The sequence below is a fragment of the Aspergillus heteromorphus genome (assembly GCF_003184545.1).
Source record: "Aspergillus heteromorphus CBS 117.55 chromosome Unknown BO70scaffold_26, whole genome shotgun sequence".
Taxonomy (NCBI): domain Eukaryota; kingdom Fungi; phylum Ascomycota; class Eurotiomycetes; order Eurotiales; family Aspergillaceae; genus Aspergillus; species Aspergillus heteromorphus.
In genome coordinates, this window is record NW_020290431.1 from 299,361 (window position 1) to 326,737 (window position 27,377).

The window sequence follows — 27,377 nt, forward strand, 5'->3', positions numbered from 1 at the left end:
ATATAAATACTTTCCTTGAGCATTGCTTTTATCTATTCTTATCCCATTAATTTTAAATTATGGGCAACCAGATAACCAACCATTCATCAGATTATCAGACACTCGGGGAAGCCAGACTATCCTATCTCGTATACATTAAAAATCACACACACTTATGGTAGTAGGTATTTTCGTTTTATTAATCTATTTTATTTCATTATCATAGAATGGAGAGTTCTGCTGCTTCTGCTGCTCATACAGAGAGGAGAGAGAGAGAAAAAAAAATTAGATCAAACGCGAAACCAGAACATCCATCTGACCGTCCCGGTCCCGCATGCACATATTGACTGGCCACCAGGGCCGCCGCATTTTTATCTCGAGGTATCACATAAAAACAAAAAACGAAAAAATACCCACATCCAGATCCACATCCACATTTACATCCACAACCACAAATGTAACCGCAACAACTTCAACTGCAATTGCTCAAGCAAGCCAATCCAAGACATTCCCAAAGGGATTGACCGAATTCGACCCTCCCAGGTCCATCTGGAAATCACTCATGACCTGGTCCCATTCCTCCCAATTGAGGTTCGGGTTCGGTATTTCGCCTTGTGGGCCTGGTGGTCCTGTCGGTTGTCCGGAGGTGTCTATCGACGGACCTAAGCCTGTCGGGAGGTGTAGATTAGCGGCAGTTTGGGGGTTGAGCCAGTCGGTATCGGGGAAGATTTCGTTGATGAGGTCGACTGGACCTTGGCGGATGTCGATGTCTAGGCCGTTGGTGGTGGTGGTGGTGGTGGTGATATCAGGCATATTGGTGGTAGTGGTGGGTGGCTCTGGTTCTGATTCTGGGAAGGATTGGAAGTCGAGGGCTCGGGGGAGGGGGAGGAGTGGGGGCTGCATGATGACAGGGGCGGCGCCATCGGCGAGGGTAATGTCACTGGCTGGGCGGGGATTGGCGCTCATTTGCGCGCGCATCTCTTCCTGTCTGGCTCGGAAGGCGGTCGCTCGCTTCATGAGGCGGGAGAGAGGACGCCAGAGCATGCCCTTTCGCTGTTTGCTGTTTCGCATCCAGTCCCCGTATAGGGTGCTGACGGAGGTCCAGGCCCGGTCTGTCAAGGGGCTGAGTGGGCGGACGCAGAGCTCAGAGAGGATGTAGGCGATGGCGTGCCATTGCATGTTCGTGGCAAATAGCCAGCTCCATTTGTAGGTGTTATGGTCCGCGCCCATGAGGCGTTGGAACTCGGCGACTTCGACGGATGTGGCGAATAGGCTCTCGCGGTTGGCGTGGCTGATGTTGAGTCCGCGCTCAGGCCGGGTCATCGGGTGGTGAACGACGAGCCAAAGCTTTGTCAGGATCAGGCGGCCAATGGTTGCGCAGACCCATTGGATGGGGATGTTCATATCACAGTGCTTGATGTATCGATCCTCGATGCGGTTGTTGATGGACCGGATCAGCTGGCCGCAGTTGTCGGGGTTGATCTGTCGGATACTTGCAGCGAAATGGCCGTTCGGGCAGGCGTAGCTCACCCGGCGCACGGCAACAGTGATATCGCACCGAATCAGACAGAAGGTCATCTCTGTCCAGCCGACATGCTCTGTGGGAGGCTCTGTCATGTCCGGCGTGATGTCGTCGTCGTTGATGTTCAACGGAAGTCGAGTATCATACAACCGTTCATGGATCTGAGCGTCACTCCCGTGATCCTCTGCCGCCCGAATATCCAACAGACAGATGTGCCACCACAGTCGTCGGCGCATCTCTGTTTCAAACGGCTTCAGCCCAAAGTTCATGCCATCGCGGTGAAGGCCCAGTCCCTGCGCGAGGCGAAGGACAAGCGCGGTCATAGACCACACGAATTTGGTGTCGTCCTCCCGGCGAATACCGATCAAGAAGATGACGACTGCTTGCAGAAGCGTCAAACTCTGGGTGTTGAGGAGATTCGCCTTGGCAAAGGCTTGCTCAACAGCGAAACGGTAGCGCTTCACAGCGGCATCCCGCTCTTCGCCAAATTGGATCACACACTGTTCCGTGGACATACTGATAATCGACACCAAACACACCGCAAGGAACAATGCCTCGGTGTTCTTGTCCAGGCTATTCGGGTCTTGGGCAGCAGTAAGAAACAGTTGCCTGGCCGTCGCTTTATGGACAATGGGAGTCAAGGGAGCCACATTTTCCAGCCAAGTATTCCATAGCAGCGGGATTTTCGATTTCGGCGGCAGAAACTCGTGTAGCGAGTGCGAAAGGGAATAGAACCCAAACAAGAACCCGTCATGGTTTGAATGGCTTGAAGACGACTCGGGGGAGGGGTAATCTTCGTCCTCGGACGACGATGGATCCAGAATATCCTGCAGCTCCTCGATCTATCCGACCGTCAGTATAACATGGCCCAGGACAGACAGCCAAGACAGAGCCTCGCTCACCTCATCTCCCAGACTCGCCCAGAATCGATTGCTAACATAACGGCTCCGACCTTCATCGATGACCAGCCTACCAAACTCATGTTCCATGCTTCGCCTGCCTAGCTTTGCGGGATCCAACTTGGCGGGATCCATGCCAAGCGGGCAGCCCTCGGGCCCAGCATCGGCGGGGATGACAGGAAGTTCGACGGGCGGAGCATTCTCGCTGCGCTGTGGTAGGTTTGGGGAGGGCGTTTCGGAGGGCGAAGCGGCACCGCTGCCCTTTTTCTCGCTGAGGTGTTCGATGACGCCCTCGAGGCGGCGTAGTCGGGACAGGAGTTCGGCATCCTGAGGCCGTTTGGATTTGCGGGGCGCTCGTCCGGGCGGGGGGAAGATGCACTGGATGCCGGCCTTGACGCAATTCGAGCAGGGGGTCTTCTTGTTGCAGCGGACTTTTCTCCGACGACAGGTGATGCAGCTGCGCAGGCTGTCCTGCGAGGCGTGGGAGGACACATGAGAGTCGTGGGCGAAGAGCGGGCCAGGCACAATGTCCGAGCCGTTCCTGGGGGGGGAGACAGACGATGGGGCGGTCGGAGGTGAGATCATCGTGGGCGACGTGGAAGTGGAAGAAGGGAATGACGACGACATGGCGAGGACGAGATGAAGCAAGAAGCAGGGACACCAACAAGCCACATCCTCAAACGATGTTGTTCGCAGGATGGAGTCGAGCGGGAAAATGAAAACGCCCAGAGGGACGGACAGACACGAGCAGCTAAAAGCAAAACAATTGTTCTCGTCTTACTACTTCTTCCTTCTCTTGGGATCTTCCCTCCTGCAGTCATCGACTCATCCTTGGGTGCGGGGCCCAGGCCCCAGGCGCGCCTCCCCATTGGCTACCCAGCCCCCTCGAGGCCCAGCGGCTCCCGCTGTGCGGGTTCTGATTAGCCAGCTGCCACGCCCTTTAGTAATCAATCTGACCATCACGTGGGCGATTGTGATTGTGATTCATTCCGTTTGAATAATTGAAACTAGAAGTGGAAAGTTGACCGGTCGGTCCATCCAAGCCAGGAGACGCTGTGTCCAACACATAGATACGGAGTAGATAGATACCCCTGATCCTCGCACAAGGGCTCCCCTACATAGTTAGTACTGATTCTGGAATCCTACCGCCAAGATCCACTAAGCCAACCTGAGCAAGGTTCAACACTTTCCCCGGTTTCGAGGCACGTGTGACGTAAAACCATCGGCTCATTGCACTACAAAGCCAGTCGTGGACTCATCGTAAGATAGTATATAAGTAGAAAAGGGAATCCTAATTAATAACTGGGGATCCCAACCTCAATCCTCACCACCGCGTGCCATCCCCGACACAACATACAGAATGACCAACCCCCCAACCCTAGTCCTGGTTCACGGCTCGTGGCACACCCCAGCCTGCTACGACCCGATCATCGAACTGCTGCAATCGCAACACAAGCTCAAATGCATCGCCGTGGCCCTGCCCTCCACAACCGGCAACCCATTGGCGACCTTCAAAGATGACATCGACGTGACCCGCGCCGCCATCTCCGACGAGACAAGCCAGGGACGCGACGTGGTGGTGATCGCCCACTCCTACGGCGGGATGGTCGGCGGCAGCGCCATCAAGGGCTTCGCGGCGCCATCCTCCCCCTCCCCAGCAACAACCCCCCAATCCCAAAGCCAATCCCAATCCCAATCCCAAGGCCACGTCATCGGCCTCATCCTGATCGCCTCCGGCTTCGTCCTCAACGGCCTCGCCTTCATGGATCCCTTCTTCGGCCAACCACCGCCGTCATGGCGCGTGAACAGTGCAACCGGGTTCGCGGAGCTCGTCACTCCGCCGCGAGAGCTCTTCTACCACGACCTGCCCGACGCTGAAGCCGAGCTCTGGGTCTCGCGGCTCACGAGCCAGAGTCTGAAGGCGCTGTTCGAGGGCGGAGAACACTCGTATGCCGGGTGGCAGGACGTGCCGGTTTGGTATATCGGGACGGTGGAGGACCGTGGGCTGCCGGTGCTGGCGCAGCGGATGGGGGTGGGCATGGCGCGGGAGATGGGCGGGAGGGTCGAGCATAGGGAGTTGCAGAGTAGTCATTCGCCGTTTTTGAGCCAGCCGGGGAATACGGTGAGGATCATATGCGAGGCGGTGGGTGCGTTTATGGGGGTGGAACGGGGAGAGGCTGAAGCTGAATCGGAATCTGATGTGAGTAGAGAAGGTCGGGGGGAGGGTAAGGGTGAGCGTGCGGTGATCACTGTGCCCAGGGCGACGCTTTGGAAGCCTCTCTCGTGGTTGAGGTTTGGGTTGCCGTTGGCGTTTGGACATGTGTTGGGTCGGTCGATTCTGTTCTTTACATGGGGGAGGAGACTGTGGAGGGGTGGCTTTAGGTGATGTACTACTACTAGTATCTTCGATGTTCAAGAGACTCTCCACTCATAGTACTAGATTTATATACTTGAATAAGAAAAAGGCATAAAATAATAAAGACAAACCACGTCAACGCTTCAACCGGTAATCTGATAGCATCGTCGAACTGGGTGGGATCAAGCACAAACTCGACTTAAGTCAAGTCCAGCTATCCCCTATTCCGCTTTGCAAACGCTCGCAAAAACCTAGACGGTTGTGTGCATTGGTTGAAGAAAAGGATACCCGGCCAACTCGCCTGCCGATTTTCTCTCATTTGGGTGCCAGACAAGCATTCCCTTGACGAGATCCAAAAACGCATCCTTCTCCTTCTTCCGCAAGGAACGAAGCTGTGTCGTCTAGTTTGCGGTCCGGGATCAGGTAGGTCTTCGTAGAGGAAGCGACCTAACAAGATGGTTTTGTGAGTCTGAGAAAAAAAAAAAAAAAAAAAAAAAGAGAAAAAAGATTCGTTCGAGATAGATGGGAAACGCGCGAAAATTACCCTTTCCGTCAAAGAATGGCCCACCGAAATACTCCTCTGCGGTCTCGCACACTCTGCCGTCTTCTCGTTTGACAGGTTCCGGCCAGGCATACTCCCGCATATATTGATACCTTTGTAGGACCTCTGGAGGGGGTGTTCCGAGTAAGGCGATGATTTCAGCGATGTGTAATCGAGCATCATAGCGAACGAGCTTTCCTGATCATGATCATGAATATGCCGGAAGAGCTCTTTGCCTTTGATCATATCCCACAGCTGGACTCTGGCATTAGTGGATGCAACAACGACAACAACAACAACAAACTCAGGAGAAGAGAACAAATAATCCATGAAACTACGCACCAAAACACCAAGATTCCAGATATCCGCAGTGCATCTACCATCCATTACCCAGCTAGCCACCACTCGAACTCAGTTATCGCCGACAGGAAGGGAAGCAACGTTCGAAGATGTGATGAACCTACCGGTAAGTATGAACCATCCTGCACTCCTTGTGCAGATAATCAAGCCCCGTCAGAAGAGCCCCGAATATACGTTTTCCCCAGCGGCAGTGGGCATCTTTTTGTCACCAAAGCGCTTCTGATACATCGACAACGGCTCCCTCATAGCCGGGTACACAAGACACGAATGCGAACATTCTGTGCCTGGGCTGTTAACTTCAAAAGAGTCCAGTAATGTGCGGAGAACTGAGCAACCACGATGTGATGGGTTTTCGACGGGAGAATGTGAGGGTGGTTGTTGAAGAAACGGCTGCCTGGGCACATGTGCAAATTGTGAAAGAGAAAGATGCCTTTTTGATATATATAAAACTGACTGTTGGTCTTGAGAACTCCTAGGTCAGGATGACTGTTATTTACTGCTGGTCAGGTTGATATTGTTTGATTGTTGCTGCTTGTGTGTGCCCTGTGGAGGTGTGGAGTGAAGCCCCAACGCCAAGATGCCCCTGTCTTATCAGATCAGATCAGATCGACGTCGGACCAGGCATATGCTGAGTCACAGCGCGATTAATCCGGGAATAGGCGTGGAGGGAACGGGGAGACTTCTTGGATTTCGAAGAAGCCTTCAGGCACGAGGTTTATTTGGCAGTAGGCTTTTCTTTCCAGTTTGAGGTTGTGGTGACGCCAGATACTCCCTCCATGGGTTCTTTCTCTTTGTTTCCAATCTCTGGCGGTGGGTTATTTCCACAGATTCAGCTAGCTCCTAATAACTAGTAGTATGTAATCCAAATGCAGAGTCTATAAGAGGCGACGCCTCAGTCATATTATATATGATGTAGTATATATCCACAAGAGCCCAACATCACACAACGGGCTCTGAAACGCTCAAGCGCCCATGTATCAGGCAGGGGGCGCGAGCAAAATTCAGCTCTTCAATATATAGATCAGAAGGTCGCAGGAACACACAGGAAGCCACAGAGAATATACATAGTGTATAAGAAAAGAGAGAGAAGAAAGAAGATCCAAACGCCAAAACGTAGCCGACATGCGGAAATCGTAGCGCACCGAAGGCCAACGCCATGCCATATATGCAAACGAAGTCAAAAAAAAAGGGGGGGAAGGGGGAAGAGGCGGGCACTATGTAGATTTTGGAGCCGGTCTAAATCGTTACTGTCATAGACGAGATGAAGAGGGGGTATGTGATACAATCATCGGAACTTGGGGCCGAGGGGGCTGAGACGGATGGGGAAGTCGGTTTCCCGGCGTCGCCAGAAGCGCTTCTTCCTGGAAAGGTTGTTAGTCAAAGGTCGCACGTGGAGGTGGTGTGTGTGTGTGTGTGTGTGTGACGTACTTGAGCTTGTCCCATACTTGAGTGATTTGGTTGAAGTGATGGCTGTGGAGGGTGTTAGTCGGCTGACACATCATGGGTAGGGATGGAGACGAGCATACCCTTGGAAGACGCTGGCGGTCATGGACTTGGAGCCGTACTCCTTCTTGAGCAGACGGACATATTCGAAGGGGATCTTGACGGGGACATCCTCGAAGTAGCTGTTACGCAGCGGGAAGATTTCGGTTTCCTAGAAACGCCAAGTCAGCCAGGGGGTGCTGCTGTGTCACCGGTTTGCGCGCCACCCACATCGAATCGATGGCCATCCTTGCACATCAACGAGCCGTCGTCGCCGTGTTTCCGCCTGTCGTCGTCCTTGCGCACGGCCGTGATGTCGATGAACAGCCCGGACGAGGTATCGATCCATCGCGCGTCAATGACGTTCAGCTTGTCGTCGGTGGACCGGACAATGTAGTTGGGGTTGATTTCCAGCAGGTACGTCCGTCCGCCCTCCACGCCGGGAATGTCGAAGTGGTGCTCCGTCATGTTGTAGTAATCGGCCAGGAAATGGATGGTCGGCTCGGAGATCTGCACGTCGATATCGTTGTCCCATGGGAAGATCTGGCCAACCGTCAGCGGGCGGCACGTTTGTAAACAACCGCGGTTGTTGGGAGCCCAACCTTCTGGTTCCACCACCACGCCAACAGCGTTCCGTGCATTATCCAGGTCTCCGCCCCGAGGTCTTCCATTGTCGACAGGTAGGTCCGGATGAGTTCCGACAGGTATGGCACGGTCTTGTCCTCGGGTAGGACTTTGGAGGCGAAGCTACCAAGGAGATCAGCCGACGCAGGATTCGACCAAGTGGAACCAAACATACCGTCCATCATAATGGTAATGAAAGCTAGCGGGTATCCAAATTAGTTCGAAGGGACTTCATCAATCGTGGGGGGGAGCGGTGGATGGGTTGTCGACTACGTACCTAGACTCCTCTGTGGTCCGTTAGCATGAATCCCCAACAACCACCTGAAGCGCCAGCTCCAGCGCCAACAACGGATGGCGACAGCGACAGCGACAGATCAGGGCGAACTTACTGAAATACTTGGACCCGGGGGTCCCTCCTGTCCCCGAGTAATCCTGGGCCACCGTGGGCCTCACACTCATGAAATTGACATCGGCGCGAGCCAGGCCGATGGCAAACAATAACAGCCCGTAGAGGCTGAGGAGGAAACGGGGGGTTGTCGACCACATGATGGACGGCGCAGAAGGTGTTGGATGTCTCTTTCAACTTTCAGGAACTTGACGACCGCATGCTCTTATCTGAGGGTTGCACAAGTCGGCAGATAAGACAAAGGGTGTTTGGGGTTGCCAATAATAATAAAATAACAATAATAGAATACGGACCGGGCGGAATCCTCAAGGGGGCGAAAGGGCGATCCGAAGGGGAGGGAGGGAAACGAGTGGATTTAAAGGGACCGGGGGGGGGGGGGGGGGGGGAAGGGAAGATAAAAGGCGGCGGAGGTCAGCCAGGCGTGCGTCGTAGGCTCACTCGTACTTAACGACTTTAGGCTCGTGGCGGGTTGAACGATCAGTAAATAGAACAGACAGACAGATAGACAGACAACAACAATACAATAATAATAATAATAATAATACGGAGTACGGATTGGAGCCCGGAAATCCCACGATCCGCAACAGCGATCGGCAGGGAAGGCGTATAATTTATTATTATAAAAGGAACCACCTCACGCCCGGGTCGCGTGCGCAGTTACCGTCCGCTCAAGCAGAACCGAGGGTGAGTGGCGAGAGGCAGGCAGTCGTCGTCCGAGAAAAGAACCTGAGGAGGAGGAGAGTGGTAGATACTTGGAACTGAACAGCCTTGCTCGTCTTGGCGATGGAGATACCGTGCCGATCCGGCTTGGGAGAAAATGTCTGTCTAACTGTCCAACTGTGCAACTGGTCTAACTTCCGTCTGCCGGACCTCCGTTTCCCTGGGCCGTCTGGAAGTTTGATTCGATCGCGGGCCTCGTCGTCATCCGGCAGCTTGCCGCCAGCATCATGGACTCTCTCTATCTCGTCACTGGCGATGTCGATGTCGATGACCACTCCGCACTAGATAGAACTCACTAGGCGCCCTGCTAGTACCTTGCGTGTGCAGTTTCAGGCCAATCGCATGACGAATCTCGCACGGGCTATTCCGAATGACTGACTGGCCCTTTGTCGTGGGTTCTGGATGGCGATGCGTACAATGTGGTCCGAGGGGACCGAGACACCCTGGGGGCCGCGTCATAGTCTGGTTGCTGGTACCGCCGCACATTTTTACCCGCCGCAATTTCTCCTCCCTTCTCTCTCGCCAGGTGACTGGCAAGTGCCAATTGGAAGGTGGAAGTTGGCCTTCCGCTGCAGTCATCCACGAGAGGATGGCTGGTATCTATACCCTGGTTTTTCCACCCCCTAAAAGCCGAAGACAGTACTCCGTACACAACTATCTATCTACACGGCAAGTCAGGGTTGGGATGCTCCACGCGGCCGATGAAAGAAAAAAAAAAAAAAAAAAAAGACCCAGAGTCTGTGATGGAAGTGGGGGTTCTCCACAAGGTAAAAACTAATAAGCGTTAGGATCGCATTGCACTTTGCGGCTATGCCATACACAGTAGATGCTGCTAATAGTACTGCTCGACTCTCTATCGCTCTCCTTACGCGCCGCTCATTTCAGCTTCAGGATCACGGCAGGGCGTGATGGCGTTTCGCCGACCCCTTTATTATGATTAATGATTATTGATTGTTGTCCCTTTCTGTCCTGGAGCCGACGTGTCGCATCATCATCATAAAGAAATCCATCATCATCATCATCATCCTTCCCCTGATAGTAGCGAATCACAACACATCCGAGGCTCCTTTCGCTAAGCGGTCTCTTACGAATGATGTGAGACTGTGGCTGGGCTGCCACTACTGGGATCTGGGAGGCCATCCACGCACGCGCATCGTTTCTGTTTTCGGAAGAGTTCGACCCAACCGTATTTAACAAAGGGTTCGGGGTTTCGTTTCATAGATATATATTAAATACACACGGTAGCGTGCAGGATGCGGGGAGGAGATATCTCTACTATCTACTACCGAGTAGTATGTTATTGCTTGTCGGATGATGCGAATATCTAGATATACATATACATATACATACATGCCCACAATCAGGTTTAGCCTGTCTCAACATACAGTCGACACCGCGACCGACCGACCGACCAACCGACCGTTGCTCCTGCAAAGGCTATAAATAACAGGACTAGTCGTGTTGCTCGGCGGATCAACCGCTGGGCCTGCAGCCAATGTCAGCGCCGTGGAGGCACAACAGAGAAAGGCAGGGCTGTAAGGACTGCTTCTCGAACCCTGGCAAGACATCATTGTGCCTCGGACTTGGATAAAACAGCGCGCATCATCCGGGCGATTCGCTTTGTCCATCCATCCATCCATCCATCCATCCATTAATCCCGAGCATCAAGCCTCTCGTGTTCGCCTCCTAGCGCCGCGCTGTTGAATTTCCATCGGCTAGTGGCGTACCTAGTAGTTATGTATCTACTCCGTACAGTTAGTAACATTGAGTTGAGCTGGCGCTGTCTGACACAGATATCAAGTTACGAGTATCTAGATAGTGGCCAACCAGCAACATCGCGACTTAGGTAATTGCGTTTGTTTCAGAAAATGACTCTCTCTCTAGATACCCCGACCGATCAATCCAGGGACGGACTGGGTAAAACCTCGCGCCAAGACCCTGACAGTACGGTGTATCTATACCTGACAAGCTTCGGGCTTGCTTTAGATCCCCTCCAGCACCGGCACGGGGCCTCGGAGATACCGGACCAAGTTGCTGTACCTGAGATAGAAGGATGCGAGACTTAGATGATGTTTTATTAACTTATATTAAGGCACTATGATAATACGAGGGTTATTTATCTGGACCCTACGGAGTACACACTACACTCGTCATGGACGCTGTGCGGCCTCAGGCCACAAGGCAAAACCACAGCAGGAAAGTCCGGGTCAGCTGATCTGTTAACTCCGCGATCTGCACGGAAGGTTGATCGAGCTAAGCCTGATCGGGGGGGGGGGGAGGGGGGGGGGAACATAACATCATCTACCTTTAGGTAGACGTTGGTCAAAACAAGGACAAGGCATCGTTGGTTTTATGTATCCTTTTTATGAGAGATTGCCCAGCTTTATGCAAAAGGGGGTCAATGATGAATGAAAGCATTGGCACTTGGCAGACGAATAAGCGTTGGGATCTGATGCCGCTAACCCCGCGTTTTGCAGTGAACAAAACCCATCGGACTCTCTCTATAACCAGCGAGGGATGATTCGGGGACGGTAAAGACGACAATATATTGATTTAGATGGAAACGGAGTCATCACCACAGGAGACTCGTATCAAGAGGCGGAGAGGCGGAACACGCAAGAAAACAGGTACCTGGGATTCCCTCTGAACACTGACACCGACATCACCAGGATGGTTGGTCTGCCAACGTCGCTAGTCTTGTGGACCGCTATACTGAAATTTCGCAGATTTGCCTGTAAAGCGCGGCACAGGTGTTGCGACGAGAAGAAACCAATTTGTAGCAACTGTGAACGACTAGAACTGGAATGTCGACCCTGAGAGTTCATCGCCTACTCGACATGGTGTTCGACCGACCGGGGTAGATCGAATCAACAGGAGGGCGTCTCGACGGAGAATGATGTGCCAGCACCATCTGGAAACCACCATCATACTCCAGTATCTCCAACCTTCATCTGGGATATCTTTCGCGCGAGCTATCCAGAACCACAATCTTCAGATCCCAGCGATTCCGTCCCCCTCCACCAACATCACCTACCACCCCCCATCACTAAGCAAATCCACAGCCCCCTGTCCCCCTCACCCCAGAAACAATCCACCTCCTCAGCTCATACCGCCAAGGCCTCGTAATCTGGATTTGGATCCGGCATGAGATTACCATTGCAGTGACGAACAGGATGCCGTTGCGGTTGAGCCCGTCAGACTGGGGTGTTAGCTGGTGAGAAGGTGAGGTTGAGAAGGATATGTCAGGGAATCAGGTCTTGTGGTTGGTTGGGAGGGCGGTGGATTGTGTTTATGGAATGGAGGAGAGATTGCTCTCTGGAATACGATGGAGAGATGGTTGGGGATGGGCTGTATAAGGTGCATTTTGCGGTCCCTCAAACAGGTTCGTTCATTCCCACTCCCAAAATCCCCCAAGTTTGTCAAGTCTGTATACTGTATACTTCAATCAGTCAGCACTGTTGCTGTAAACCGCTATCCTTCATACACGAATACACGTCCCGTCACCATGTATGTAACACAGCAGAAACATGACCCCAGTTCAATCTAGGATCGAAGGGTCCCTGCCCTGGCGTTTGCCCTTCATTCTGCTTGTCGATCTGGCTGTGGCATTTGTCTCTGCAGTCCCGCTCTACCTCTCGGTCTCACCCCGATGGCTACAGCTCCATGGAAGGGCCGAGGAAGCGGATGACGTATGGAAGACTCTTGGGGTCAAGGTAAAAGATCGCCAGGAAATCGAGGAAGTGCTCGAAGACGAGGTGGTTGATGGCTATGATACCGGAGCCGAGAACACAGTGAGCTCGTGCAGCGGCGCAGCGCGCTGGATTGTGATTGTTGCATATACCTGTATGCCGTGTTCTTCGCTTCAACCTGAGTATAGAGAGTGCTGCCTAACTAGCTTTCAAGGTCTGTTAGATAAGAAGGGCCCAACAAGGACGAGAAGTATGAGCATGAGCCGGGAAAGCGCGACCATGTAAATTACCGGATCGGGCAAGTGGCTTCTCGCGGAGAAATGCCGCTGGAGGGCCCGTCCTGATTGGCCGCTACGGAGAATCGGATCCGATGATTGGCCAGGGCTGGGTGTGTATCAGTAACTGTGTATCGCAGCTAATTTTGGGTCCAAAGCTAGACACGCCCCCCCCCCCCCCCTTTGCTTTCCTCCACCTTCGCGTCCCTGTCAACAACTCACGCGGACCACCCAAGCAACGGTCTCAAAGGCCGCATGATGTTCTTGCTCGCAGTACACCAACTCGGCAGCGAGATCTCCCAACACAGGACGGAGTAGATAAGTCGTCACGATCTCTCCCTCTCTCTCTCTCTATCGACTATCTGTCCACAGGGATGAATGCTTAGGAGGACACTTAGCTGCATGGTAAGCGCTCACTATCTTGGATCTTCCCCCGTTTAGTCGATCTAATCTCCCCACTTGGCCGCCCGCCCACCAAAGAGAGCCGTTGCTCATCCCACTAACGGGACTTCTCCAGACCTCGTCCACGAATGGCACCATCACTGCCAGGCTCTTTCCCCTTGTGGCTGGACTCTCACATGACTGAGGCTTGTATGAGTCCCACTGCTTCAGCTGGATTCTTCTGCAGACCAACTCCGACTACTCGCGGACCGGGTACATGGCGACTTCTGCAGATTCCCCTGCCAGCGGGCATCCAATTGGATGTCTTCCATCTCCCTGCGTGCGATATACCTAATCGTGAATCTCACTCCATCGCTCGATCTCCGCCACCGGAGCCCCTGCACCTCTTTTGTGCCATCCCACTCTTGAATCATTCGAACGGACACGACATGGCCTTGCGGATACACATCCCGCAAACCCGCATCTAACCTCGTCAACCCTGCCTGGCGTGACCTACTCAGGACGAACCACATCGTCTAGATCGATTTCAACGAACGCTGTCACCCCTCCCTCCAAAGATAGGCTATCCCAGACCCTGGTCTCCCGGCGCTCGCCCGCAGTCTAGATACTACGCATTCCAGAAGGACGTGGGGGTGAATCATGTCGAACATACCCGCCATGCTTCCTAACGAAGCATCCCTCATGTCGCAGGCTGCAGCCGCGCAGCAGCTAAATCGCTCCTGCGAATCGTGTCGGGGTTTGAAAGTTCGCTGTCTGCCCGACCCCTCGACGCCAAACCAATGCCAACGATGCGCCAAAGCGAACAGGCCCTGTATTTTCGTGGCGCCCCAGAGGCGGCGACCGCGTAAGCGGACTGATTCTCGGGTCGCTCAGCTAGAGAGGGAAATGCGACAGATGCGTTCTCTGCTCAAGGATCGGCTACGTGCGGACGACAGCAGTGCGGAAAGCGTAGACAGTGAAAGTTCGCGGGAGCCTGATCCAGAGCCGGATTTCAACGAGCCTATGCCTGCGAACACCGATCCCCCAAGCAGTGCATCCGGATCGACCAGGCACATGGATATGTCGCCCAGCTTCCCGTCAGCCTCTTCGTATTCAAATATCGCATTTGACGGCAGCGTCGTCGCCGGACCGGTTTCCAATCCGGTCCCAATCCCCTACCCACTCGAAGCAATACCGGAGAGAGATGTTATCGACCGGGGGCTGCTCTCACTGGAGTATGCCACCGAACTGGTGGCCTTTTTTGTCACCGAGCTGACGGCGTTTGCTCCGATCGTCGTATTGCCCCCGGACACAACCGCCTCGCAGCTGCGTTGCTCGAAGCCAGTGCTCTTTCTGTCCGTGATCGCCGCCGCGGCCGTTGCCCTGGACGCCAACCTGGCGACGATACTCAACCGCGAGCTTATCCGGATTTATGCAGAGCGATTTTTCATCAACGGCGACAAGTCTTTGGAGCTTGTCCAAGCGCTGTTGCTCATGATCGTCTTCTACTATCCGCCAGATTCGCCGTTGAAACTCCAATTCTATCAATACACCCACATAGCTGCCACGATGGCTTTAGAAATTGGGTTGGCCTCGAAGCGCCGCGTGCCCCAGAACCCCAATCGCAAGTCGAATAAAAAGGTCGCATACGACGAGCAGATGGCGGAACAAGCGAGGACAGTGTTGGGTTGTTACCACTTAACGTCCATGTAAGACGAACATATCGGTACGATCGTGGACATTGCTGATTCTAGATAGTGTTGCGATGAAGACGCGCCGGCCAAATTTGCTTCTTTTCAACGACTGGATGGATGAGTGCGTAAAACATCTGAGTCGCTCACCGAATGCGATAGATAGACACCTGGCCACCAAGTTCGAACTTCAAAGAATAGTTGACGAAGCAATGACGTCCTTTGGGCTCGACGACACAAGCTCGACTGCTCCGCTCACAGAGTCGCGCCTCCAGGCCATCCTGAGGTGGTTTGACAATCGTATGCAGTCGTGGAAGAAAGGGCTGTCTATGGACATGAACACAGGTATTTCTCCGAGACAAAACACGATGCCAGTTTATTAACTCGTGAGCAGTCCCCATGAATTTCGAGTATCACTATACCAATCTTGCCATATATGAGCTCGCCGTTGGTGAAGGCTACCGAGACCCTGATGCGATAAAACAGCAGTATTATACCCTTCCGTCACCCGACAGCAACGACAGGTCGCCCAGCACGCCAATGAGTGCCATTCGCGTAGACATCACCATCAAATGGATGAACGCAGCCCATGAGATGCTCGATTTTTATCTCAACTGCGACACGGATATGCTGCGCAAGATCCCGAACCTGATTTATACGCGAGTGGGGGTAGCTGTCATGTCCCTGCTCAAGATCTACCACTCCGTGAGATCAGATGCGCTGGGCGAGTTTGTGACCGCCGAGACCGTAAATGTGGACAAATATCTAGAGGCGATGACCCGGCGACTAGCTGAGGCCAGCTGTGGTCAGAAGTACAAGATCCCCAGTCGATGGTACTTTGTCGTTGCCGTGAAAGCTCGGAATTGGTATGATCGCGTCCAGCAGCAGTACATGCACAGACATGCCGGGTACGTTCCTCAGATGAGCGCTGGCCCCCCGGTATCTCAGGGCCATGTCCCGACACAGATTGCGCTGCAGTTCGACCCGTCCCAGGCGACCGTGTCGCTTGGAATGAAGGCGGAGGAGTATTCCTCGGTAACTGCCTATCAGACGATGGGCGCAAGCTATGGGGTCCAGGCAGCAACGGACCGGATGTGGCCGCCGGATCAGAGCTTTCACCCCATGGTCAGCGTGAATCAGTACGCCGGCTATGCGCCTCCCATCTTGCCGTCTCAGTATATGTACGAGACACAGCAGAGAACGCCGCCCGACAGCGGCCCGCCGGGCAATCCTTCGCCTCCACGGACGGGCATGGAGCTGGATGAATGGATTCCGGACGGGAGTATCTTTGCGATGCCTAGCTTGCCTGGATTTTAGCGGGCGGGAGGATAAATGTCGGAAGGCAATCGGGATATTCTTGAATCCCTTTAGTTCACAGCGAGTGTTGAAACATAGCGATCGAGTTGTTACTTCCCTGCCGCATATCCAGGCACCAGCCGAAAAGTCGGGATCGAGAAGCGATGTAAGCTGGAGTCTCCGGAAACGCCAAAGACAGGCCGGACAGAGTAAGAAGAAGAAGAAGAAGGGGGGAAAAGAGGAAAAGAAGAAGAACTGGACGGAGCAGCAGCAGCAGGAGCGACAATCCTTGGCTGTGCATCTAGTGTGTAAGCGCAGTGTGGTTGCTCGAGGTTTCACCGTCGGGGCTTCGGTAGACATGAAACTTCCGACGGTGGACGGGGCAGCTCTGTCGGATTTGTCCGAGAGTGGAATCTGTGGGGGGGGGATTGCTTGGCTTGAAGTTCGCTTGGATTCATTCAGCCTAGATAGATAGATATAGATAGTATTACTGTTTAGATCGAGAGCCAGTGTGGGTTCATGGGTTCATGGGGTTGGGGACTGGACTGGGGAGTTAACGAGATTGGTGTTGATGGTTCGATTTGCTTGTCTTTCTGGTTCTATCTGGTGGATCGTCTGATCGTAAGTTAGATGCAGTAATTGAGGCATTGACTAGCATGCAGTATAGACAGTACTAGGTAGATAGTAGCGTTACCGTCTAATCCTTCAGACTTGGAGACAGACAGACAGTTACACATTCTCATTCTGCCGCTTCCGATGGCTCATGGACCAACCCTGAATCGGGCCGACTCTCTCTCTCCCCACCCGGCCGAGGCCTTCGTCTCAAATAGTAGATGTCTATCTACCCTGTCATTTTTCGAAGAATATTTTAGCGCAATGCAGTCTGTCCGTCACGTTCCTTGACTGCTCATATAGATAGATATTAGATATCTACATACTCAAGATCTGGGTTGTTTGCCATGGATCCGGAGGTCCATGGCCCCCCCCTTCCGGCCGCATCGGATGTCAAGTCGTACCAAGATCGTACTGTAGTACATGTCCCAACCATTCCAAACAAGGCCAGGGTTGGGATGACTGAGTCTGGGGTGTGCGATGAAGGGATCTGTAGCTGTAGATGTATGTGTCTTGTTTGGTTCTGTTGTGACTGAGGGATGAACCTGATCCGATCTGTAGGTACTAGCAGGTGGCTATGTATTGTAGGCCAGTTGGCTGCTGCGTAAGAAGTAAGCGCTTCCGTCGAGTAAATGTAAATTACAGGACGGAGGGTGCCTGAATATTGGGGGCGATTGATCAGAAAGGAAGGTTGCTGTCAAACCCGCTGACGTGATGGTTCCTCCGCATCCAATCTGCCACCACCGCTTTCAGTCCGTCTTCTTCCTTCCTGGCTCCGGTCGCTGGCTGGCTTTCCAACTACTTGACTGTCAACTGACTGACTGACTGACTCACTGACTGACACGGTCAATTTGTCTGTCTGTCTCACTCCACATCCGCCCATGCCCACTGTGGTCCCTCCTCCGCCCTCCGCAGTCCCTTGATCCTCCCTCCCCCCTCCCCTGCCCGCCAGCCACCAGCTTAAGCTCCAGGGGGATACCACACAAACAACCCACCACCCACCACCCATCCCGCTCGAACCACGCCCGCCCTTTCGCGCGAATGGGTCATTCGTTACCCGATTCCTGTTGGAACTTGCATGGTGGTATTCGGGAAAAGAAAAAGGACGACCACGCCGCCAGCCACCACCACCACCACTACCCCCACATTGTACTTGCTGCCTCGTCCCGTCGATGAAGAATGAGCTCTGTCGAGGGCAGTCGCGCTGTTGATGTTGACTATTCTGTCGATGTCGATCGAGGCGCTGGTCTGCCGTCTGGAGAGCTTACGCATGCGCATGACCATGACCATGACCATGCGGAGGGGTTAGGCGCAGGTGGTAGTGATCCGGTGTTGGATGATGGCGCCCAACAACAACAACAACGACTCAAAGAGAATGTCAGGCCCGCGGGGGATACGTCTGTAGATAAGAAGCCGAGGGACCCGGGATCGCAGCCTCCGCAGGAGGAGTTCGATGATTTTGGCTTGCCGATTCGCGTGCGGCCGCGGCCGCAGAGGGAGGAGTCAGCCGATGAGGAAACGTTTCATGATGTTCTTGAGATAAGGGGGGATGCGAATGGGGATGACGTGGAGAGTGGGTTGGAGAGGCAGGTGCATACCACGACGACAGAGGAATTGGGGGAGGAAACTGTGCAGGGGGCAGAGAAGGAGGAGGGGGCGAAGGAGAGCCAGTCGGAATCGTCCACGCCGCATGCTCTGGGATCCCCTGTGCAGGAGTCTGCCGAGACGTCCGCGGCGAACGAGAAGCGGGCGCTTTCCAATGGCGAGTCGGAGTCTCATAGTCCGAGTGATGAGCCGCCCCCGCCGTATACGGAGAACTCGACCCACGGGGAGGCCGGCACGGGTGAGTGTCTTTCTTCGCAGAAGAAACATGTGTCAGTGAGGCCGTCGGAGTGGTCGCATCAGGGGTTTCATGCGGCTCCGGAGTCGGACGAGGAAGGGGAAGATGAGGATGATGACGGGGGTTGGAAGGAAATGCCGGCTCTCGGCGAATTCGATGAATATGATGACTACGGGCGGCTCATTGCTCGTGGTACAAAGCAGGAGGATAGTGAGGCTGTCTACAGCGGTCTGGGAGGGGCGGGGAAAGGATACACCCGGGTGCAGCTGGACGAAGATGCCCAGTCCGCGACCAGTATGGATGAAGATACGAGCTACCTCTTCAAAGAGTCTGCCCTCAACTCCGCCGGCATGGAGGAGGAGCTGCGTGACCCGGTGAGCCAGTTGCAGGCTACAAAAGATCTTCTGACGGAAGGCCAGAGGATCGCATATGTTGGAGTCACCAGATTATCTATTCACCAAATGACATTAGACATGAACAAAATACCGCCGATCAAGGGCACGCGCAAGGCCAGGCAAGGCGGCATCGACTCGATACGGAAATGGGGCCAGACAATGATGGGAAGGCTCTATGCCCACATGGACATCGACGCGGCGGAGCAGGTGATGATCGAGCAGTTGGCTGAACACGGCGTGCAGCCGGCCGATCTCGTCCGTCCGCTGATGAGCAACGCCCGTGTCTCCAACCCTCTGGCGGAAGAACCCGAGACACCCAAGGAGTCGCTATCTTCTCCTACATCGCCTCGGCTTAGGGAGGGGTACCAAAGCAGTATCTCTACCGATGTCGACAGATCCTCTACGTCAACATCCCCTCCGCCGTATGAGACTCACGAGGGAGAAGATTTGCCGGAGGTACGAACACCTTCCCAGTTGCCTACATCCGCAAAGATCGACATCGATCTTCGATGGACGGTACTCTGCGATCTCTTCCTCGTGCTCATTGCAGACTCGGCGTATGATGCGCGGTCGCGGACGTTACTCGAACGCGTTGGGGCGTCTATGGAGGTGTCATGGATGCAGATCGCCAGGTTCGAAAAGCGCGTCATTGACGCTCTCGAGATGCAGGAGGCCGCCGAAAAGGAGACCTGGGATGAGTCGGAGCACATGGAGAAGCGGCGGAAGATGGCCCTGAAACGAAAGTTCATGGTCATGGGCCTAGCCACGGTTGGTGGCGGTCTGGTCATTGGTCTGTCCGCTGGGCTGTTAGCCCCCGTCATCGGCGCTGGTATAGCAGCTGGGTTTACCACCGTTGGCATCACAGGGACGAGCGCGTTCCTCGGCGGCGCCGGAGGCACGGCGCTGATCGCCTCCGGGGCTACCTTGACCGGAGGGACGATTGGGATGCGGGCTTCCCAGCGACGTACAGGTCCTGTTCAGACCTTCGAGTATCGTCCCTTACATAACAATAAGCGGGTCAATCTGATCATCACCGTGTCCGGATGGATGACTGGTAAGGTGGATGACGTCCGGCTGCCTTTCAGTACGGTCGATCCCATCATGGGCGATCTATACTCGGTCTTGTGGGAGCCGGACATGCTTCGGAGTATGGGTGACACTATCAACATTCTTGCTACGGAGGTAGGACAGCCATCATGAGGTATTGGTATGACGCTAACATCCTTTTAGGCCTTGACTCAAGGACTGCAGCAGGTCCTCGGACAGACCGTCCTGGTTGCTTTGATGGCATCGCTACAACTGCCTCTTGTGCTCACCAAGCTGTCGTATCTGATTGATAACCCGTGGAACGTGTCGCTAACGCGCGCAACGGCGGCTGGGCTCATTCTTGCCGACTCTCTGAGAGAGAACAATCTGGGGAAACGTCCTGTCACTCTTCTCGGATACTCGCTTGGCTCCAAGGTCATCTTCTCCTGCCTCAAGGAGCTTGCTGATAAGGGCGCCTATGGTCTGGTCCAGAACGTGTATCTTTTTGGAACCCCGAATGTGGCCAGCCAGGATGAATATCTCAAAGCCCGCAGTGTGGTCTCTGGCCGTTTTGTGAACGGATACGCGTCGAACGACTGGATCTTGGGGTACCTCTTCCGCGCCACGGGCGGTGGAATCATGCGCGTGGCGGGCCTTGCCCCGGTGGAGGGCATCCCTGGACTAGAGAACTTCGACGTCACCCACATTGTGAACGGCCATATGGACTACCGAGCCGCGATCCCGCGGCTGCTCAAGGAGGTTGGCTGGGAAGTGCTGAGCGAGGAATTCGCCGAGATCGAGGACCCGGATCCGGAGAACCATCAGGAGCGGCAACGGGAGCTGATTCGGGAGATCGACGAGGCGCGACGCGAGGCCGAGCTCAAGCCGGAGAAGAAGAGATTCGGACTGTTCAAACGGGGAAAGCTGGCGCAGAAGAAGGGATGGGAGACGTACGACGTGGCCCGCAACAATGCCCCGCGGAGCCCGGGGGAGAGCAATGCGGGGTCTGTTCTGTTTGACATCGACGCCATCCGGGCCGAACTGGCGTCGGAGAAGATCGAAGTACGGCAGCTGGAATCCACGCTCCCTCCGATGAAGCTGGACTTGAGTGCCCCCTCGAGTCCATCTCCGGCTGCCCCGTCAGCCGGGAAAGACCTGAAGACCCCCGAAACACCGGCGCCTCCGACTCGAACGCGGTCCGAGACCCTCACTGCCTACGATCCTTCTCGCGATGCCCATCCGACCCTGCCGGAGGAAGAAGTCGAGATGACATTCGACACGTCCTTCCACGATACCCCCCAACGCTCCCACTCCTCCTTCGAGCCCGCGACCGCTTACGATGCCTATCCCTCCCGGCCGGAACTTCGGTCCTCCGCCACGATGCCCGCCCTCGGTGCCAGCACGCTTGGAGCCATGGCGCTGGAGCCGAATGCCTGGGCTGATCCTGACGAAGGGGAAGAGGGGGGGATCAGTATGACTTTTGAGTGATGACGATGTATGAGACTACGTGATGGGACGCTTCTTTACTGATGGATAAAGCCCCGTGGTGGCAGAGACCAAGTCCACGGGCTGTTACTTTTCTTAATCCTGTCCACTTTCTTCTGTCATTCTTCTTGCTTTGCTTCTTTGCATGCCGCGATGCGGCTTTACGGATGACGCGATCCGATGTTTTGCTGTTCCATTTAGAGCATTACTACTACCTTCTTTGTTGCATACACATTACGGCCCAGCATGATACAGCAGCCTACCTACCTAATCCATGCATGCTTGCTACGTCCTCTTTCTTTGTCTTGGATATACGCTGTTGGGGGTAGCATAGCCGATAAACGAACTCCATTGCTTATTATTTTACACGTCCAGATAGGCTACAACGACACCTGTCTTTGCATAGTTTCTATCCTGTAGTCTGATATGACCAAGTCTGGTACCGAACCGGTCAATGGCACCGGCAGCAGTAAACAAACATAAGCATATGTATGGAACATAAACTCTGGGACCAGCCAGAGCCGTGCCGGCTTAATATAGCAGCGGCTGCGGAGAACCGCCCGATAGCGTGTCACCGGCCGTCACCAACACACCAACACGCGTCCCTCGCCGACTCCCGCCCGACGCTCCTCTCGACCGCATCTCCTCCTCTCGCTCAGCCCCCCCCCTCCCCATTCCATTCACGGTATCCCGACCCTCTATCTACTTTAGTCCCCTTCATCACTACGCCCATGCGCGGCTCGTTCCGTGGTTAATTTCAGCGCTCAAGAGGTCGGCTCTCCCTACCGAACCCGGTGACTTCTCCCGAGCAGCTTGACGTGACTATTTGCTATTTGTCTTGAAAGAACCGAGTACATACATACATACACCCACCCATCCCTCCATCCGTCTTGCATATATATTGGTGGCGGCCTTCTCATCCGATCGCAACCCTCCCCTCCCCTCCCTCACCAACCTCTCATCCGATCCCTCCCCCCGCGCCAACCGCCCAAATGGTGCTCCCCAAACCCAACTCCAGCTTCGCCTCGAACCGGCTCCTCCGCAGCGACCACATCGGGACGAGCCTGCTCTCGAACTTCCGCAAGAGTAGTGCCGAGCGACCCAACCCGACCCCGAAACCCGAGCCCGCGACGGACGACGAACCCCTCAGCTCCACCGACGACGACAGCAAGATCGGTGATAGCGATGACTCGGACACTGCGACTGCGACCGCGACCGCGACCCGACGACCCCGGGTCTCCAGGCCCAGCTTGGAGGAGAAGCTCGCTAAGGGGTCGGACGGTGGGAGGACGCCACGCGCGTCGCGACAAAGGAACCAGACAAAGAACGCGACCTCGTCGCCGGCGCTGAGCCATAAGAGGTCGTCGCGGGAGATGGCCGGTGCCGGGGACGGGGACAGGGACGGGGATGGCAGGGACAGCGAGGAGGAGAATGTCTTGTTCTCCTCGATACGGGATCTGGATCGCGGGCATAAGCGCCGGAAACCGACCGTGGGGTATCAGTCCCGGAGGTCGTTTGGGGAGGCGTCGACGAGAGTGACGGAGGAGCGAGAGCGGGAGGAGCAGTCGGCGAGTGAGAAGGAGGGCAAGGCGAAGAAACCGGTGAAGAAGAACAAGAATAAGAGCAAGAAAAAGGAGGAGGAGAAGGAGAAAAAAGAGGAGGAACAGACCCCGAAACCCCAATTCAAGGTCCCCAGGGAGATTGATGAGGCGCGCATATTTAAGCAGTCCAACGACATGATCTCGAGCTCGTCGTACGCTCCTTCATCCGCCCGCGACGCGATGGTCTTCGACTACGACGACGACGACGACTCCTCGGTCGGAACGCCCCTCAGCACCGCCTCATCTACACTGATGCACGAGCTTGAAGATGCCGCGAAGGACGCCGAGCCCGTCCTCACAGAGCCGTCCGTGTGTCCGTGGTGCAAAGCGCCCGTGGACCCCGGCCTGCTGCTGCAATTCCGGGCGCAGCCCAAACAGCGCCTCCGCGAGCAGCAGCGCTTCTGCGACTCGCACAAGCAGTCCTCCGCCGAGCAGGAGTGGAAGGAGAAGGGCTATCCGACCATCGATTGGGAGGGGTTCGACGCGCGCATCGAGCGCCACTTCGCCGACTTGGAGAAGGTCATGGTCCCCGATAGCAAGTCGTTCTACCGCAATATCCTCGATGGGAATCTCAAGTCCGGACAGGCGAAAAACTTCCGGCTTACGCTCGATGGCGAGGGGCTGGAGAATATCTCCTGTGGGTATTATGGGACTAGGGGCGCGGGGAAAATGTATGTTTATCTTTCCACTTATCCCGTCTGTTTGTTTATCTGGCTATGTCTATCTGCCAGTCTACCCAATCGAGCAAGCGAAGCTAACGAACTACCTCTGTGCAGGCTGCAAGCCATCACGACGCGCTACGCCCGGAAACTCCGGCGGCTCGCAGCTGACGACCATATCGTCAAGACGGCCGGGGTGGTCGGCTACGCGCAAGCGGTGCTGGTGCCGGAGTTGGCGGTCAGGCTGGTCAAGGAGGATATGGATGTCACCGATGAGGCCGCGCGACAGATCCTGCGCGAGACAATTGATATTGGCGAGAAGCTGAACTTTGCGCTGAATGACCGGGTGCCGGTGCCTGTGCCTGAGGAGGAGGAGTGATCATTTCAGAGTGACTGGGCTAGGAGTATATTATTATGGCTGTCTGTCTTTCTTTCTTGTTTGATTCTGGGCTCTATATCCCTTGCTTATTGACCGGCTGGCCGAGTTGCAGAGTGTATATAACCCGCAGTACGGCGCAGTACCTGTACTAGGTAGTATTCTTGAGAAGTGATACCTGACTGAGAAGTTGAGAAGTATCTGCCTTGACTGCATGGCGTGCCATTCCTCGAAAGTGACCCAATCTGACACCATCCGTAACTTACGCGTAACCGCAATACGCTATCGGAGCTCCGGCCGAAGTGGGTCCTGATAGGCTACTCGTGCGGAGCTGCCCGAGAGACTGTCCCGGGTCTCCTCACGTCTAGTCCCATCCATCATCCGTCATCATCCATCCATCCCTCCATCAGGTCTTCCTCCTTTTCCTCCTCTCCTCTCCTCTCCTCTCCTCTCCTCTCCTTCTCCCCCCCATCATCTCATGAACCACATGGGCATGATCCATCCATTCTCCCCTTAATCATGCCCCCCGAAATGACGGACAAGAAAGCTGCCTTCGGCATGGCTCCCTCCGAATCCACCCCGCTCCTCACCACCGTTGCTCTCGCCCCCCAGCACCACCGCTACCCGCACCACCGCCTCCGCCGCTTCTGCACCTTCACCCTCAGCCTCCTGCTCACCTTCTCGGCCCTCCTCTTCCTGACCCCGTACTCCCTCCTCCCCCGCTCCCACGGCGGCTCCATCTGGTCGTATCTCCCCTTCGCGAACCCCTTCCCCCACGCCTCCTGGCCCCACGGCCACGGCCTCCGCTACTCGGAACTCCAAGCCCTCCTGCACGAGACCCCCTCCGCCGAAAAGGCCCGCGAATGGAGCAGCTACTACACCGCGGGCCCGCATCTCGCCGGCAAGAACCTCTCCCAGGCCGTCTGGACCCAGGAGCGGTGGCAGGAATTCGGCATCGAGGACACCAGCATCGTTGCGTATGACATCTTCCTGAACTACCCGGTGGACCACCGACTGGCTCTGCTCGACAAGAACGAGGTCGTCTACGAGGCCTCTCTCGAGGAGGATGTCCTCGAGGAAGACAGCACCAGTAACCTTACTGACCGCGTGCCCACCTTCCATGGCTATTCGGCTAGTGGCAATGTGACGGCTGCGTTTGTGTTTGCCAATTTCGGTACCGTCGCCGATTTTCAGGATCTCGTGGATGCCAATGTTAGTCTGGCGGGGAAGATTGCTATCATTAAGTATGGCAGGATCTTTAGGGGTTTGAAGGTTAAGAGGGCGCAGGAGTTGGGCATGGTTGGCGTCGTGCTTTATGATGATCCGGAGTCGGATGGTGAGATCACGGAGGAGAATGGGTATGAGGCCTACCCCAATGGGCCGGCCAGGAATCCGAGTGCCGTCCAGAGGGGGAGTACCCAGTTTCTGAGTAAGTTGGTCCCTTTTGACTTGTGATGAGTGTGACTTGTGACTGGGGTTGAGGGTGAGGGTGAGGGTGAGGCTAATTGAGACAGGCATCGCTCCCGGTGACCCGACCACCCCTGGTTACCCGTCTAAGCCGGGCTGTGACCGTCAGGACCCCTTCCACTCCATCCCGTCGATCCCGTCGCTTCCGATCTCGTACCAGGAAGTCGTGCCGCTGCTGAAGGCGCTCAATGGACACGGCCCCAAGGCGTCGGACTTCAACGAGTTCTGGCACGGCGGCAAGCTGGGCAGCAAGGGCGTGGAGTACTACATCGGCCCCACCCCGGACCACATCACCATCAACCTGTACAACGAGCAGGAGTACGTGACAACTCCTCTGTGGAACGTCATCGGCGTCCTGAAGGGCGCCATCCCCGACGAGGTTGTCATCATGGGCAACCACCGCGATGCGTGGATCGCGGGCGGCGCGGGCGACCCGAACAGTGGGTCGGCGGCGCTCAACGAAGTCATCCGCAGCTTCGGCGAGGCCCTCAAGGCGGGCTGGAAGCCGCTCCGCACGATCGTCTTCGCCAGCTGGGACGGCGAGGAGTACGGGCTGCTGGGCTCCACCGAGTGGGTGGAGGAGCACCTGCCCTGGCTCTCCAAGGCCAACATCGCGTATCTGAACGTGGACGTCGCCGCGTCGGGCACGAACCTGCACCCCACCGCCAGCCCGCTGCTCAACAAGCTGATCTACGAGGTCACCGGATTGGTGCAGTCCCCCAACCAGACCGTCCCCGGGCAGACCGTGCGCGACGTCTGGGACGGGCACATCGGCACGATGGGCAGCGGCAGCGACTTCACGGCGTTCCAGGACTTCGCGGGCGTGGCCAGCTACGACCTGGGATTCAGCCGCGGGCCCAAGGACCCGGTCTACCACTACCACTCGAACTACGACAGCTTCGACTGGATGGACCGGTTCGGCGACCCGGGGTGGAAATACCACGAGGCGTGCACGAAGATCTGGGCCCTGGCCGCAGCCAAGCTGGTCGAGACCCCCGTGCTGGCCTTCAACGCCACCGACTACGCTCTCGGGCTGGAGGGGTACCTGGACAAGATCAAGCCGGCGGCGAAGCAGCTGCCCTCCGGACAGACGTTCGACTTCGGGCCTCTGGACCGCGCGATCGGCGAGTTCCAGCTGGTGGCCTCGCGGTTTGATGCGTTCGCGGCGAGCTTGACCAACCAGCTGGGCGAGGATGTGCCCTGGTACCACTGGTGGCGCAAGGTCAGGCTGTACTTCCAGATCCGCGGCGTCAACGATAAGTACAAGGGCATTGAGCGGCAGTTCCTGTACCAGCCTGGTCTGGACGGACGGAACTGGTTCAAGCACGTGGTGTTTGCGCCGGGGATCTGGACGGGATATGCGGGAGCGACGTATCCCGGGTTGGTGGAGAGTTTGGAGGCGGGCGATTTGGCGAACTCGCAGGTATGTTTATGTTTACCCCTGATGGATGGTGTCTCAAGGTCTGGGGTGTGCTAACGGCGGTAGAAATGGCGCTCGATCATCCTGGAGCGCATTGAAGCTGCTACGAAGCTGCTTGAGTAGTGGGAGAATGAGTGAGACATGAGGTCAGATGGGAGGATCGGCAGTAGTTTTTCTCGAGGGGGAGGGAAGCGGCTGCATCGGCTGATGACCAGGTCGTATGCAGTCTGCAGCAGCAGGGATGGGATGCAAGGATGGCCCAAGGGATGATGGGA

General features: G+C 55.4%; 6 protein-coding genes across 6 annotated transcripts; 5 read left to right on the plus strand and 1 right to left on the minus strand.

Annotated features, from left to right (window-relative positions):
- Window positions 1-172: 172 nt before the first annotated feature.
- On the minus strand, window positions 173-8,534 carry BO70DRAFT_389413 (uncharacterized protein). The gene is made up of 9 exons (XM_025546079.1): window positions 8,153-8,534; window positions 8,041-8,050; window positions 7,939-7,962; window positions 7,742-7,886; window positions 7,371-7,682; window positions 7,184-7,311; window positions 7,086-7,127; window positions 2,440-2,941; window positions 173-2,343 (listed from the first exon to the last, which is right to left on the minus strand). The coding sequence occupies exons 1-9, from the start codon at window positions 8,307-8,309 to the stop codon at window positions 466-468; spliced, it is 3,198 nt and encodes a 1,065-aa protein (XP_025396455.1). The 5' UTR covers window positions 8,310-8,534; the 3' UTR covers window positions 173-465.
- Window positions 8,535-11,980: 3,446 nt separating this feature from the next.
- On the plus strand, window positions 11,981-12,922 carry BO70DRAFT_431734 (uncharacterized protein; the record flags this gene model as incomplete). The annotated part of the gene is made up of 2 exons (XM_025548266.1): window positions 11,981-12,732; window positions 12,810-12,922. The coding sequence occupies exons 1-2, from the start codon at window positions 12,417-12,419 to the stop codon at window positions 12,920-12,922; spliced, it is 429 nt and encodes a 142-aa protein (XP_025396456.1). The 5' UTR covers window positions 11,981-12,416.
- An 886-nt stretch (window positions 12,923-13,808) lies between these two features.
- Window positions 13,809-16,270, plus strand: BO70DRAFT_116931 (C6 zinc finger domain protein). The gene is made up of 3 exons (XM_025537921.1): window positions 13,809-14,943; window positions 14,993-15,270; window positions 15,320-16,270. Exons 1-3 carry the CDS (start codon window positions 13,895-13,897, stop codon window positions 16,240-16,242), a joined length of 2,250 nt encoding a protein of 749 aa, XP_025396457.1. The 5' UTR covers window positions 13,809-13,894; the 3' UTR covers window positions 16,243-16,270.
- Window positions 16,271-17,611: 1,341 nt separating this feature from the next.
- Window positions 17,612-21,946, plus strand: BO70DRAFT_381883 (DUF726-domain-containing protein). The gene is made up of 2 exons (XM_025545502.1): window positions 17,612-20,250; window positions 20,299-21,946. Exons 1-2 carry the CDS (start codon window positions 18,013-18,015, stop codon window positions 21,580-21,582), a joined length of 3,522 nt encoding a protein of 1,173 aa, XP_025396458.1. The 5' UTR covers window positions 17,612-18,012; the 3' UTR covers window positions 21,583-21,946.
- Window positions 21,947-22,246: 300 nt separating this feature from the next.
- On the plus strand, window positions 22,247-24,410 carry BO70DRAFT_431737 (RTC4 family protein). Its single transcript, XM_025548267.1, has 2 exons — window positions 22,247-23,851; window positions 23,957-24,410. The coding sequence occupies exons 1-2, from the start codon at window positions 22,572-22,574 to the stop codon at window positions 24,216-24,218; spliced, it is 1,542 nt and encodes a 513-aa protein (XP_025396459.1). The 5' UTR covers window positions 22,247-22,571; the 3' UTR covers window positions 24,219-24,410.
- A 363-nt stretch (window positions 24,411-24,773) lies between these two features.
- Window positions 24,774-27,225, plus strand: BO70DRAFT_297753 (M28 family metallopeptidase; the record flags this gene model as incomplete). Its single annotated transcript, XM_025539579.1, has 3 exons — window positions 24,774-25,644; window positions 25,730-27,105; window positions 27,169-27,225. The coding sequence occupies 3 exons, from the start codon at window positions 24,774-24,776 to the stop codon at window positions 27,223-27,225; spliced, it is 2,304 nt and encodes a 767-aa protein (XP_025396460.1).
- Window positions 27,226-27,377: the final 152 nt, after the last annotated feature.